Source organism: Pecten maximus, chromosome 8 (genome assembly GCF_902652985.1).
Source record: "Pecten maximus chromosome 8, xPecMax1.1, whole genome shotgun sequence".
NCBI lineage: Eukaryota > Metazoa > Mollusca > Bivalvia > Pectinida > Pectinidae > Pecten > Pecten maximus.
Window position 1 is genome coordinate 43,421,696 of NC_047022.1, and position 14,734 is coordinate 43,436,429.

At 36.1% G+C, this 14,734-nt stretch overlaps 1 protein-coding gene across 1 annotated transcript in view; it reads left to right on the plus strand.

Moving 5' to 3' along the window:
* Nucleotides 1-13,303, plus strand: part of LOC117333592 (pre-mRNA-processing-splicing factor 8-like) — a 33,013-nt gene extending 19,710 nt beyond the window's left edge. The window contains 23 exon segments of the mRNA XM_033892950.1: nucleotides 305-492; nucleotides 879-1,043; nucleotides 1,215-1,288; nucleotides 1,637-1,783; nucleotides 2,095-2,305; nucleotides 2,685-3,136; nucleotides 3,579-3,671; nucleotides 4,038-4,173; nucleotides 4,537-4,706; nucleotides 4,960-5,089; nucleotides 5,418-5,564; nucleotides 6,437-6,597; nucleotides 6,978-7,169; nucleotides 7,384-7,621; nucleotides 7,893-8,021; nucleotides 8,387-8,575; nucleotides 8,957-9,055; nucleotides 9,427-9,620; nucleotides 9,834-10,215; nucleotides 10,497-10,637; nucleotides 11,044-11,386; nucleotides 11,976-12,175; nucleotides 12,308-13,303. Of these exon segments, the coding sequence (XP_033748841.1) occupies nucleotides 305-492; nucleotides 879-1,043; nucleotides 1,215-1,288; nucleotides 1,637-1,783; nucleotides 2,095-2,305; nucleotides 2,685-3,136; nucleotides 3,579-3,671; nucleotides 4,038-4,173; nucleotides 4,537-4,706; nucleotides 4,960-5,089; nucleotides 5,418-5,564; nucleotides 6,437-6,597; nucleotides 6,978-7,169; nucleotides 7,384-7,621; nucleotides 7,893-8,021; nucleotides 8,387-8,575; nucleotides 8,957-9,055; nucleotides 9,427-9,620; nucleotides 9,834-10,215; nucleotides 10,497-10,637; nucleotides 11,044-11,386; nucleotides 11,976-12,130 (4,136 nt within the window). The 3' untranslated portion in view covers nucleotides 12,131-12,175; nucleotides 12,308-13,303.
* Nucleotides 13,304-14,734: the final 1,431 nt, after the last annotated feature.

The following is a 14,734-nucleotide window of genomic DNA, read 5'->3' on the forward strand; positions in this document are numbered from 1 at the left end:
GGATAGAAAATTGAAAATTACAAAAAATCGGTAACATACTTTGCTGTCAGAGTTGATTTGCTATTCTTTTATTTCGGTATTTAAATCTTGTTTAAGAGATATTTTAATATTGTTTAAACCAATCTCTATCACACTGTGACTATGGTTTCTGAAGTATTACTTTGATACAGCCATTCCTCTTGTTACTTTTCCATCTCTTATGTATTTTAAAACAAAAAATATTAACATAAAATATTAAAACAATATGTCACGTTGGCATATATTGTTCTGCCCACTGGTTCTGACAGTGACGTTTTCTCTGCAGGCATCAACAACTTACAGGATGTGTGGGACACCAGTGAAGGGGAGTGTAATGTCATGATGGAGTCTCACTACGAGAAGATGTATGAAAAGATTGATCTTACACTTCTCAACAGATTGTTACGTCTCATCGTCGATCACAACATCGCCGATTACATGACAGCTAAAAACAACGTCGTCATAAATTATAAGGTAAGACAAAGCTTTCTCACATATCTTTGGGTCCTGATTATGAAGCCAGAATTTCCTACATTTATCTACGTTTGTTAAGGAAGTCCGTCTTTAATGATTAAGTAATCCTTTAATGATTAAGTTATCCTTTAATATGGCCTATATCTATCACAGGAGAACCTCTAACTCAAAGTCAGGGGTTATCATTTAACTGTAAGCTGGTGTATTACTAGCCTGGGTTTACTGCCAGATCAATACATTTAACTCTTTAATGTTTTTAAATGCAGCAAAATGAACCGTACAAAAAACAATACAACGAACATTTTTGATTCTTTTGATGTTAAATTGTAACTATTTTACTGGTTTATAATGTTTTGTAATAGATAACACATTTATTTATTTTCTAGGACATGAACCATACTAATGCTTATGGGATAATCCGAGGACTCCAGTTTGCTTCGTTTATAGTACAGTACTATGGCCTGGTACTAGACCTTTTAGTATTGGGCCTACATCGTGCCAGTGAGATGGCTGGTCCACCACAGCTGCCTAACGACTTTCTCACCTTCCAGGTAAGTGGTTTGACAGCTAGAACCATGATCATCTTAGAAAAAGTTCCATTTTGAATTCTGTATAACAAGTTTATGGAAAAAATGTAGAATTACTTTGTAGTGAAAACCATTTTGATAATATTTCTATGATTTGTGTAATAATCTGTGCCTTTACTGGTATTTGTATTGTAGGATGTGAATACAGAGTCAGCCCATCCCATACGTCTGTACTCGCGTTACATCGACCGCATACATATATTCTTCCGGTAAGTCAGAGCTTTAGCCACTCACCATTTAAATCTAATCCTTAAATGAAATTAAGTCTTGTTTAAACCAGATTTGTGTAGGGAAACAAAAATGGGTTTAAAGATCTATTTATGAATTATGTTTTTCAGATGAATTCATAGATTGGCTAAAAAACAGAATAACCTTTAAAGCAGAGTTTAAGAGAAAAGATGAAATTTAATTCACTGAACTGAAAATAGATATTACTCAACAATGGATTGATGAATATTCCCCAGAAAATTTTGTGACTTAAATTGGAACTGAAACTTGTAAAAGTTTTAAACCATTTTCGCAGAGCACGATAATGACAGTCACTTTGCTTTTGTCAGATTTTCTGCGGAAGAGGCCAGAGACCTGATCCAGCGATATCTTACAGAACATCCTGATCCTAACAATGAAAACATCGTGGGCTACAACAACAAAAAATGCTGGCCTCGAGACTCCAGAATGAGGCTCATGAAGCACGATGTCAACTTGTAAGTCTGTTTGAGGATTTACATCTATAGTAAATCTGCAATAATGTTTTGGATATAAGACTTACAAATCAGATCTGATAGGATTAGAGTTAAAACAATTATTTTAGATACATTGTTTAAAAGTCTGGCAAAAGATGTCTTGTTGAAAACCAGTTTTAAAGTGTATGACACATGATACAACATTATGTACTGACATGTATACAGTAAATGAAGTTTAACATAAATCACGGATGATCCAAGATATATGACCATTTCAGCCAGAATTTGATTGTTTGGGTTACCTGTGTAATCGGTACTATTCTTCTAAACAGGGGACGTGCTGTCTTCTGGGACATCAAGAACCGTTTGCCGAGATCTGTGACAACCATTCTGTGGGACAATAGCTTCGTGTCGGTGTACAGCAAAGACAATCCCAACCTACTATTCAACATGTCTGGGTTTGAGTGTCGTATCCTGCCTAAGTGTCGTACCACACACGAGGAATTCACACACAGGGACGGCGTCTGGAACCTTCAGAATGAGGTCATTATCATGTTAAAGCTTTGATGGTTAATGAAACTGATTTAGATGTTCTGAGCTTTAGATATTTTTGAAATAATACTTTATGCCTTAAAAACATTTACAGAAAGCAAGCTTTAAAATATGTTTGATGTATAACCTACATTGTTTGAAGGTCATTAAATTGAAATTTGATTTCACTTTAAACGATTAGAATATATCTGAGTAATGTGTCAGCACTTGAGCAGTTTTAATGGGCTATTAAAGAAAAAATGTCCATTTTATTTATAACAAGTAGTAAACAAATTAATTCATGATTCATCAAAAGACAATAATAAAAAAGAAATCAGAGATATTGTAAACATGTAGACCCTTCACTGATTTCTCATCCACTTTTATTCAGGTAACCAAAGAGAGGACAGCTCAGTGTTTCCTGCGAGTGGACGATGAGTCGATGTCACGATTCCACAACCGTGTACGTCAGATCCTCATGGCATCGGGATCGACAACATTCACAAAGATTGTCAACAAATGGAACACCGCTCTTATTGGTTTAATGACATATTTCCGTGAGGCTGTTGTCAACACACAAGAACTATTGGACCTTCTTGTCAAGTGTGAAAACAAAATCCAGACCCGTATTAAGATCGGACTCAATTCTAAAATGCCCAGTCGTTTCCCTCCAGTGGTATTTTACACCCCTAAAGAGTTGGGTGGACTCGGAATGTTGTCAATGGGCCACGTTCTTATCCCACAGTCAGATCTCCGGTGGTCAAAACAGACAGATGTTGGTATCACTCATTTCCGGTCTGGTATGAGTCACGATGAAGATCAGCTCATTCCTAATTTATACAGGTAAAGACAAAGAATTCACTTTCTTAATGTTTAAAATATTGTTGCTTTCTTGAAAATAAAGAAAAATATGAAAATATTTTCTTTTATATAGTATAATAAGCAGATATTTGAGTTATAATCAACATCCATGATAATCTCTTCCATTTCCCATATTTCTTCAATCATTAAAGTACAAATTTACACCAGCTAGTCTGTTCTTGCAAAAAGTTTTTCCCTACCCCAGATGACAAAAAAACTTACAAAATGTGAATTCATGGTTTGATTAATCAGAATCTTTTGGGAGTTTTTTGTAAACTGTGACAAAGTGTTTATAAAGGGTTATTTTCCCTTAAGTAGTGTCAAACAAGTTTGACGAGATGTTAGTTAAACACAATCACAAGTACAATATAATAGATTTAATAGGTTTTGAATATGTCTCAACAGATTGTATTTATCATTACAGATATGTGATGCCCTGGGAGAGTGAGTTTATTGACTCACAGCGAGTATGGGCAGAGTACACGCTGAAGCGACAGGAGGCCAATGCACAGAACAGGTGAATACACATTTTTCTATTAAAAATATTGAAATCACTTTATGAAACGGGACATCCAGCTGTCACTCAGTTAGCTTTCAATTGTGTAAACTTTTAATATGTTTCCAAATTGTTGTCCTCTTCAGAATACAAAAAATCTATACTCTTAGAGGGGACGGCAAAAGCTCAGTTTCTTTGGAAGCTGAGAAACGGGCCAGTCTGGGCTGTTGTGGTTGTTTCCTTGGGTATGACACGTTACCCTAATTGCTCTGGATGGCCTGAATTACTGTATATAACTGTATATAATCATTATCAAATATTCTCACAGCCACCACCATTCTTTTAATAGAAAATTTAATAACCAGATTTGAAATCTGTATCTTGTAGACGTTTAACACTAGAGGACTTGGAAGACAGCTGGGACCGTGGAATTCCCAGAATCAACACATTGTTCCAGAAAGACAGACACACACTTGCCTACGACAAGGGCTGGCGTGTTCGAACAGAGTTCAAAGCCTTCCAGGTACTCTGTCAAAAGTATTAACAGAAAACTTCAAATCTAAAATGTTCCAAGTCTGTGATTTTACTTTTTAACAGATATTTGAAATAATTCTAGTACTGTAACAAAACTTTTATGTATTGCGAATTGCTTTGCATTAAGGGAGATTACAACTTTAGGAAAAATAAAAGAGAAATATGAAAATACACTGTGCATACAAGATGGCAAGCAGCTTTATAGTTAGGTTTCACAGTTCTGTTTACATACATTTTGTAGTTGGTTAAAGTGACAAAAAACATGCAGAGATCTGCTTAACAAGTGATAGTAGTGATCTTACCCAAATGATGTCAATTCTAATATACATTAATCATGTTGTTTCCCTGACAGGTACTGAAACAAAATCCATTCTGGTGGACACATCAGCGACATGACGGCAAGTTGTGGAACCTGAACAATTACCGCACAGACATGATCCAGGCACTTGGTGGCGTGGAGGGAATCCTGGAGCACACTCTCTTCAAGGGGACATACTTCCCAACATGGGAAGGTCTCTTCTGGTAAGCTGACTAAACTGTTGAGAGAATTTAATTATTTTTCTTTGTTAAATATTTGTTCAGACAAATTAATCAAAAATATTATTAGAAGTGTAATTTGAAAACAACGAAATTTTGTGGATATTAATTCATCTCTGAATATATTGAAAGAAAAAAGTGTAGTCTCAATATGAGGAATATGTTGTAATATAAGAGCAGTTATGAATGTCTTTCTCTGAACACCTGAAATATAATTTGATGATTTCTCATTGTACAGGGAGAAGGCCAGTGGATTTGAAGAGTCTATGAAGTACAAGAAATTGACCAATGCTCAGAGGTCTGGTCTCAACCAGATCCCGAACCGTCGCTTCACACTGTGGTGGTCACCAACCATCAACAGGGCCAATGTACGTATCTTACGTTAACGTGAATTTACTTATTCTAGAAGTTATTATTGTAAATACTGAGCAAGGGATAATCAACTTATATGCTTTATAGAGTTTGTAATTATATTGTGATGTTACATGGCATAATCTGATGTATTCCAAACACAAAAAAGTTAATTCATCTGTTTCCTTTGGTCTAATAATCATTTAAGGCCATTTTCTGATACAAGTAATAAAAATAAAATACAAGACTCATTCCATTTCACATACATATTCATCAAATTAAAGAAAGAAAAATCAAAGCTTTGTATTTGAAATATGTTTTACACCTTCCGTTTCTCTCCCACAGGTATATGTAGGTTTCCAGGTACAGTTAGACCTGACAGGTATCTTCATGCACGGCAAAATCCCGACCCTAAAGATCTCGCTGATCCAGATCTTCCGTGCTCACTTGTGGCAGAAGATCCATGAGAGCGTTGTCATGGATCTTTGTCAGGTATGTGTCCTATTTCATTCTCCTTGTATAATATACTGTTTTTGAGTTGTCATGGATCTTTGTCAGGTATGTGTCCTATTTCATTCTCTTGTATAATATACTGTTATTGAGTTGTCATGGATCTTTGTCAGGTATGTGTCCTATTTCATTCTCCTTGTATAATATACTGTTATTGAGATGTCTTGTAAATGATGTAACGACCTTAAAAGTTACTCCCAATTATAATCCTATATACTGGTAATTAAGGTAATTAAGGTATTTTGACATTATAATCCTATATACTGGTAATTAAGGTATTTTGACATTATAATCCTATTTACTGGTAATTAAGGTATTTTGACATTATAATCCTATATACTGGTAATTAAGGTATTTTGACATTATAATCCTATATACTGGTAATTAAGGTGTTTTGACATTATAATCCTATATACTGGTAATTAAGGTATTTTGACATTATAATCCTATATACTGGTAATTAAGGTATTTTGACATTATAATCCTATATACTGGTAATTAAGGTATTTTGACATTATAACCCTATATACTGGTAATTAAGGTATTTTGACATTATAATCCTATATACTGGTAATTAAGGTTTTCTAATTGTAATGTTATATATCAGTATGGTTAGCTCCAGTGTCAAGTCTGACCTTGACCTTTCCACTCATGACAGTGATTTCCATATATGGTTCACTCTCATCTCTGTATGGCTGGCATCACGCATCATTTTCTGCTTCTGTCTATGTCTGACAATGTCCAACTAAACTAACTTCTGTGTCAGCAAGATGTAAACCATTCTGTAATAGAATCATTTCTATCCATATGATCTTTTTAGTTTTTAATTTTTCATTCATAACTTCTGTCTACAGGTTTTTGACCAGGAGCTGGATGCCCTGGAGATAGAGACAGTACAGAAAGAGACGATACATCCACGGAAGTCGTACAAGATGAACAGTTCGTGTGCTGATATCCTCCTGTTTGCTGCTTACAAGTGGAATATGTCCAAACCATCACTCCTGGCAGACTCCAAGTATGTACTTTATGATAATTGTACTTTATGATAATTGGTAATTTTTTTAAACTATAGAAACATCACTCATTGACGAATATTAGAAGAAGAAAAGTTTATTTAAAACAAATAAAATGATAATATAATAAGTACTATTAGGATATGAACATTTTATCAAATCTTTTTACATAAAATTATATAACAAAGTTAGAAACTGATAAAAATCTTTAATTAGCCTGATGGTAGCATGCAAGTGTCTATATATGGGAAGGACCCATAGAATACATAGACAGCATGGATTGTTAATAGATTTTTAGTCTGCCTTCCCGATTGGCAAGTGATTACATCTGTGTCATATTTAGCTGAATATTTTGTATGGTGATGTTATTCTGTTCTTGTAGAGATGTGATGGACAACACCACTACCCAGAAATACTGGCTGGACATACAGCTCCGTTGGGGCGACTACGACTCACATGACATAGAGCGCTACGCCCGAGCTAAGTTCCTCGACTACACCACAGACAACATGAGTATCTATCCATCTCCGACAGGTTTACTGGTCGGCATCGATCTGGCTTACAACCTGCACAGGTAATCACACTAGTCCCTAAGAGATTATTTTTTGTTCATGGCAAATCTAACGTCGTACATTATAATGTGAATGAAAACCTAAAAAAAAAGCAGCTGCTGTTACTAAAATCATTCTATAGGTATGTGATGACTAGGTTGTCTTCGTAATTTTTACTACATGTAGATATTGTTAAGAGGACTAATCAGTGTAATCACTGTCTTGATTATGTTACAGTGCATACGGTAACTGGTTCCCTGGCTGTAAGCCTCTGATCCAATCAGCTATGGCTAAGATAATGAAGGCCAACCCAGCTTTGTATGTGCTGAGGGAGCGCATCAGGAAGGGGCTGCAACTCTACTCCTCGGAGCCCACTGAGCCTTATCTGTCCTCACAGAACTACGGCGAGCTCTTCTCCAATCAGATTATCTGGTTTGTGGATGACACCAATGTCTACAGGGTCACCATTCATAAGGTAGGTCAGGAGGTCAAACATACCTTTAGCTTGGTGAAAATCGTGTAATTTGGAACTGCTTTAGCAAGATTACAAGGTATTATGGTTATATCTTTGGAAAAGAAATAATTGTAAAAACTTTCTACATAACCCACAGATCAGTCTGAATTCTAAACATTGATATTGAAATTTGAACAAAAAGAAACCATTAAAAGGTTTCGTACATATTCTCAAAATGTGTTTTTACCGAGTTCACACAGTTATAGTAATGTATGTATTTGTAATATTTCAGACTTTTGAGGGAAATCTTACAACCAAGCCCATCAATGGTGCCATTTTCATCTTCAATCCTCGTACCGGTCAACTTTTCCTCAAGATCATTCACACCTCCGTGTGGGCAGGACAGAAACGTCTCGGACAGGTATGGCAGTATTTCGATATGCTTTGGCACTGGAAGGAAATATATCTTTCTTATTGAACTAACTGTCTAAAGTTTATACTTCTTATGATAAGATAGGGAAGGATATTTTCCATCCCTCGTATGTTTGGCTCCATATAAAAATGTGATACAAAAATGATTCTACTCAATATCTGCCCAATATCTAACAGAACTAAATCCATTTCCATATTTTCATTGAAGTTATTTTACAACATGGACTTGGAGAAAAAGAAACACATAAATTTGTGGTTTTAGGCACAGTGATGCATCTTCAATTTTCCTTATCATTAAAGAAAGCCACTCGTATAGATAATTACACAAAATTGAATGTCTTATTTATTCAATAGTTGGCCAAATGGAAGACAGCTGAGGAAGTGGCAGCCTTGATTCGTTCCCTCCCTGTGGAGGAACAGCCCAAACAGATTATTGTTACAAGGAAGGGTATGCTCGACCCCCTCGAGGTGCATCTCCTCGACTTCCCTAACATCGTCATCAAGGGTAGTGAACTCCAACTTCCCTTCCAGGCCTGTCTCAAAGTAAGCAGATCATTTACTATTGATTTGATAGAGATTTCGAAAGTTACTAGCAGATAAGGTGTCAAGGAATTCTGTCAGATGAGAATATTATAGCCGAGATTACAGCAAACTGAATTTACAAATATCGAAACAATTTAACATGGAAATGTTACAGTAATAATTTCAGAATATTCAGATGAACTGTCACATTTCAATATGGATTATTATTCTATTCTAATGAAAGCTGAGTTGGCTCTTTGCCAGAATTTATTTAATTTGAATTATGATTGTACAGATTTACTAAAGTAGTAAATAGTGAAGTGAAGATGTTTTATTATCACAGGAAATATACTGAACACTCCTGATGTTTTTGGGTCAGTAATACATGGTGTTTTTTTGTAGGTGGAGAAGTTTGGTGACCTTATCCTGAAGGCTACAGAACCACAGATGGTGTTGTTTAACCTGTACGATGACTGGCTCAAGACGATATCATCCTACACAGTATGTACACTGGATAGATGTTAAAAAGGATGAGCAATACATTCTCAGAGTTAAAAAAAGATACACTCCATACTAACTTTAGGAATCAGCTTTGGGCTCTTTGTGTTGGATAAAGTATAAGGGAAAAGTAATAACGTCACAGTTAAACAACTGAATGGTTGTGATTATCATTGTATTTCATAGTGAACAAAGGAAAACAAAAAAACATTTGTTATATACAGAAAATAGAATACATTTCTCCTTAAATCATATTTATAGATCATCAAGTTTTTTCTTTTCCCAATTTTGTCATTTTAAACTATTCTATAATAAACAACATATCTATATATAGACAGAGTTGAGGGAAGTTTTAACTGTATGTATGATTTCAGGCATTCTCTCGTCTCATCTTGATCCTCCGAGCATTGCACGTCAACAATGACCGGACAAAGATCGTCCTAAAGCCTGACAAGACAACAATCACAGAGCAGCATCACATCTGGCCCACGCTGTCGGACGAGGAGTGGATGAAGATCGAAATGCAGCTTAAGGATCTTATCCTGGCCGACTATGGCAAGAAAAACAAGTAGGTTGAAACTCGGCTTTTGTTTGAATTCCAGAACACGAAATTGATTTATCTATTGATCATAATAGAAGCACCTTCTGATTTTAATAATCCAGAAATCCTGTTTTCACTTGTGATGTAGTTTATCAGTGTTTAGGCTTCGCTATAGGAAGATGATTATCAGTATGTTTTTACCAGCTGTATAGATGTAATATTAAATTTTCTTTGTTTCAGCGTCAATGTTGCATCCCTTACACAGTCAGAAATCCGTGACATCATTCTTGGTATGGAGATCTCGGCCCCGTCAGCACAGCGTCAACAAATTGCAGAGATTGAGAAACAAACCAAAGAACAATCTCAGCTCACAGCAACAACGACGCGAACTGTTAACAAACACGGAGACGAAATCATCACCTCGACAACCAGTAACTACGAGACTTCTACCTTTGCATCCAAGACAGAGTGGCGAGTCAGAGCCATTTCCGCAACAAACTTGCATCTGCGTACAAACCACATCTACGTTTCGTCAGATGACATCAAAGAGACGGGTTACACATACATCTTACCAAAGAACGTGCTGAAAAAATTCATCATTATCTCGGATCTTAGAGCTCAGGTAATCCTCAAACAAGGTTAAGTGATATATTGTTACACAATCTGTGTGTGAAAAAAGCAGTTTCTCTTGTACTGAAAAAAATGGGTAAATTTTTAACCAATAAGTCACCTGTTATGTATTGGTTTTGCCTTCTGTCTGCGATTGTAATAAGTTTCATTTCCAAGGTCTTAAAAATTATGTCATTTACTTAATGATGATCCTCCATTCTACAGGTAATATGTGACAGAATTATGAGTATTATCTATATGAAAATGTATTTCTGATGGTGACTGTGTTTACAGATTGCTGGCTACCTGTACGGAGTTAGCCCCCCTGACAACCCACAGGTGAAGGAGATACGTTGTATTGTGTTACCTCCACAGTGGGGAACTCACCAGACCGTCCATCTACCTAACATCCTCCCGGAGTCCGAGTACCTCAAGGTTAGTCTACGTTCTAGGTTCACTGGTCCAAGCAGTGTTGAGCTGGTGAAGTAACTCAGATGTGTACTGATGCCTTTTATATACTGGAAGCCTAAACACAGTTTATATGCATTGTAAACTGTATAATATTTGCCTCCTTGATTTTTGAGTTTCATACAAATTTTACGTAATGTGTATTTACCAAAGATGTCGCATTTAAGATGGTACTTGTATCTTAAAAATAAAAAATAAAAAACATTTTAGTTTGTCTGTGTTTAAAATGAGGGTACAAGTGAAATGTTGTTATACTGTTTCGACAGTATTTGTTTTCAAATTGGAGATTGACACTAAAGAACAAACCTGAAAAGTAAATGACTAGCTGTTGGTCATATTGAAGTCTAATTTAGAGTATTAAATATCATAACAGGAAATGGAACCCCTGGGTTGGATCCACACACAGCCTAACGAACTGCCACAGCTGTCCCCTCAGGACATCACAACACACGCCAAGGTGATGGCCGACAACCCTGCCTGGGATGGGGAGAAGACGGTCATCATCACATGTAGCTTCACGCCTGGCTCCTGTTCACTGACCGCTTACAAACTGACCCCCACAGGATGTGAATGGGGCCGTCAGAACACAGATACAGGAAATAACCCCAAGGGTTACCTCCCCTCCCACTACGAACGTGTACAGATGTTATTGTCCGATAGATTCCTGGGATTCTTCATGACACCATCACAGAGCTCCTGGAATTACAACTTTATGGGTAAGATTACAAGACTGGTATTGTTACAAAGTAAAGATTTCAAGGGCCCTGCTGAGTTTGCCAACTTTTTTTTTTTTATCTCGTTGGGACAAAGTCCAGGGGAGCTACTGCTTTACTCCTAACGTCGTTTGTTGACAGCTAAAGGTTTAAGTTTTTAATTGTTGTGTTAAATACTAGTGAGGATACAGTGTAGGCATTTCACATTATTATTCCTTGTAACAAGTGATAGTAGTGATCTTACCCAAATTCACATTTACAGACCTGCTGACCTTGACAATGAACTTTGACCTACTTTGAAAAACCTCTGAACTACTTCTAAAACTAATTCTGAATTTCAATCCACTCGTCAAGCTTTGTTGTCTTGTGACAATTCTTGTTTGGTCATTGATCTGAATAACAGTTGTACTCTAGTCCATCAGACCATTCTCCAAAAATTAGTGGGTTCTATTTGAGCAAATGGGAATCTATTGATGATTATTTGAAAGAATCATAAACGTTTCCTTACAATGGACATTTTGTTATATGTATTATGTATCTACCGGTATATTTTCTGTAGTGAGTTTCTGACATTGTTTTATTTATTCATTAGGTGTGCGTCATGACCCCAACATGAAGTATGAACTACAGCTATCAAACCCAAAGGAGTTCTACCACGAGGTTCATCGTCCTTCCCACTTCCTCAATTTCTCCTCCATGGAAGAAGGAGAACTTGGCAGTTCAGACAGGGAGGATCTGTACATGTGAGGCTCCCAAGGGGAGTTAAGTTTGTGTGATAACTTTACTTGTGAGGCCCACAAGGGGAGCTAAGTTTGTGTGATAACTTTACTTGTGAGGCCCACAAGGGGAGCTAAGTTTGTGTGATAACTTTACTTGCGAGGCCCACAAGGGGAGCTATGTTTGTGTGATAACTTTACTTGTGAGGCCCACAAGGACAACAATAGCAGAGATCATAGAAATTAATACAAACAATAAACTTTTGCACCAATGAACCAACCAAGATTGAAAGTAGAATTGATGGATTTTTGTCTATGAAGGAACGAAATATTGTTAAATAAGAATTTTGATTTCCATTTATTTATAACAGACATTTTTGTGTACAACATATCCATTTTCAAGATCTGAAACGTGATTCATTTAAGTGAATACAACTTTTGGGAACTGGATAATGTATATTCTGTGAATTTAAAGTTTCAATTGTTTGGACATCTCGTATTCACAAGTGTGTTAGATATATGAGTGTGATGAAAGAATTGTGTTTGTGTGAATGAATCGTGAGTGAAGTCAGTGCTAGAATGATCACTGTTATATAGTAGTTTGTCTTTATGTTAAAAGTACGAATGAATGTTAAACTGTAAATACTTATTTTAGATATCAATGTTTTCATTAAAGCTATCTTGCTTTCAGTCTGAATTTCTATCCTTTCCTGTGAGTGATCATGCTTTAGTCCGATATATTACTGTCATAAAGTAATATATATACGTTCAATCCCTGTGAAACACATACGACCCTTCATTGATTAATCACATAAATTACCTAACTAGATGTTATTTGTGTGTTCTGGTACAAATATCAGGTAAAACCTCTTCTACTAATACCTCTCTAAGTACAGTAAATGGCTAATTGTCACAGGAGAAGAGTGTCACGTCCACCTCATATTTCTATATAAAGATGGTTTTAAAAACCATTGATATGTAGCTCTACCATGCTGACTTTGATTAAATCATGTGATTGGTAAATTGGAACAAAAATTTTGTTGCAAGAATTAAGTTTTGTGTACATCAATAAAATTGTGTATTTGAATTTAATGTTCAAACATGTCATATAAACAGGATTGTAAATATCTCACAATATCACATCATTCATTCATAGAATTGTAAATATGCCGATCAGGTTCATTAAAAGTGAATCACATCTGTATAAAAGTTTTTGTGTTTTCTTTTATATTATTTTATTGACAAGGTGAAGATTGTAGATGAAAGATGGGATTTACTTTGATGGGGAACAACTGTGGAAGAAATGTGAATGCAGGGTATTAAGGTTTTGTTGGATTCATCCCAAAGTTGATGTGCTTGACCAAAATTGGTGCAGTCTACACTATATATAAATATGTTTGTGTACCCTGGGCTGTGATTGCAGACTACTTGCCTTTATTTGCAGATCATATATTGCATATTATCATTAGTTAGCTTTCTTGTACAAAATCTCTCACCACATTGGTGTCGCAAGTTTGGTTTGTTTTGTTTAACGTCCTATTAACAGTCGGGGTCATTTAAAGATGTGCCTGGTTTTGGAGGTGGAGGAAAGCTGGAGTACCCGGAGAAAAAACACTCGCTAACCGGAGGTGGATGGCTGTTGATAAAGTGCCGAGACACCCAGGCCCCAGTGTCGCTAGTTAATCAAGATCAAAATTTATACATTTTATTTATTTTGGTTTACACTTTACCACACACTGACAACTTGGGTTTCATTTATATGATTATCTTAACAGTATAAAGAGGTTAAATTAGAGCTCACCTCAACAAAGAGCCTGGATACAGCCTCATCCAGCCATCCAATATCATCTTTCTGTCCGTACCATGCTGATATAAAGGACTTAAAGTTACGTTTAAATGAATGACCTTGACCTATGTTCAAGATAACAGATCAAATGTGAATCAGTAGCTTGTTTGGATGAAGGGCCATCAAGTTTATTTTAAGAATGACCTTGACCTACTTTGAAGCTCACAGGGATGAAAGACTGCCATATTAGTTCAAATGGAAACACATCATCTACTAGCAAGGCCACAGAGGTCAAATATATCATCAAAGTCTTCGCTTCATAAGCTGAAGAACAGATGTGTGATACCGGCCCATTGGACCTCTTATACAGTATGTTTCAAACATGTTAATAAAAATAAAAGTAACTAGCAATTGTTTATCGACTGACTTAATGGATATAGCTAATATATATGGTGCTACATGCTTTTGAGGGAAAATATAAATTAATGCATGTAAATGGATACTCAATAGAAAATAAAAGGAAATTTCTGAATTGGGGCAGCTGCGATTAATATAACCTTTCACCCCCTTGGGGATGAGACGGGAACCGATTAATATGGGGATGAGACGGGAACCGATTAATATAATCTTTCACCCCCTTGGGGATGAGACGGGAACCGATTAATATAACCTTTCAACCCCTTGGGGATGAGACGGGAACCTGAGAGTGAAGGAACTTAAGTCAAGCCTGGTGTTTGGCACCCATGGGTTGAGATAATATCGTCTGTTACAGTGTCTTGTTACCGAACGATTTAATATCATTCTCCATGTTCATGACCATATCTTATTTTAAAGTTATACTATTGAGAT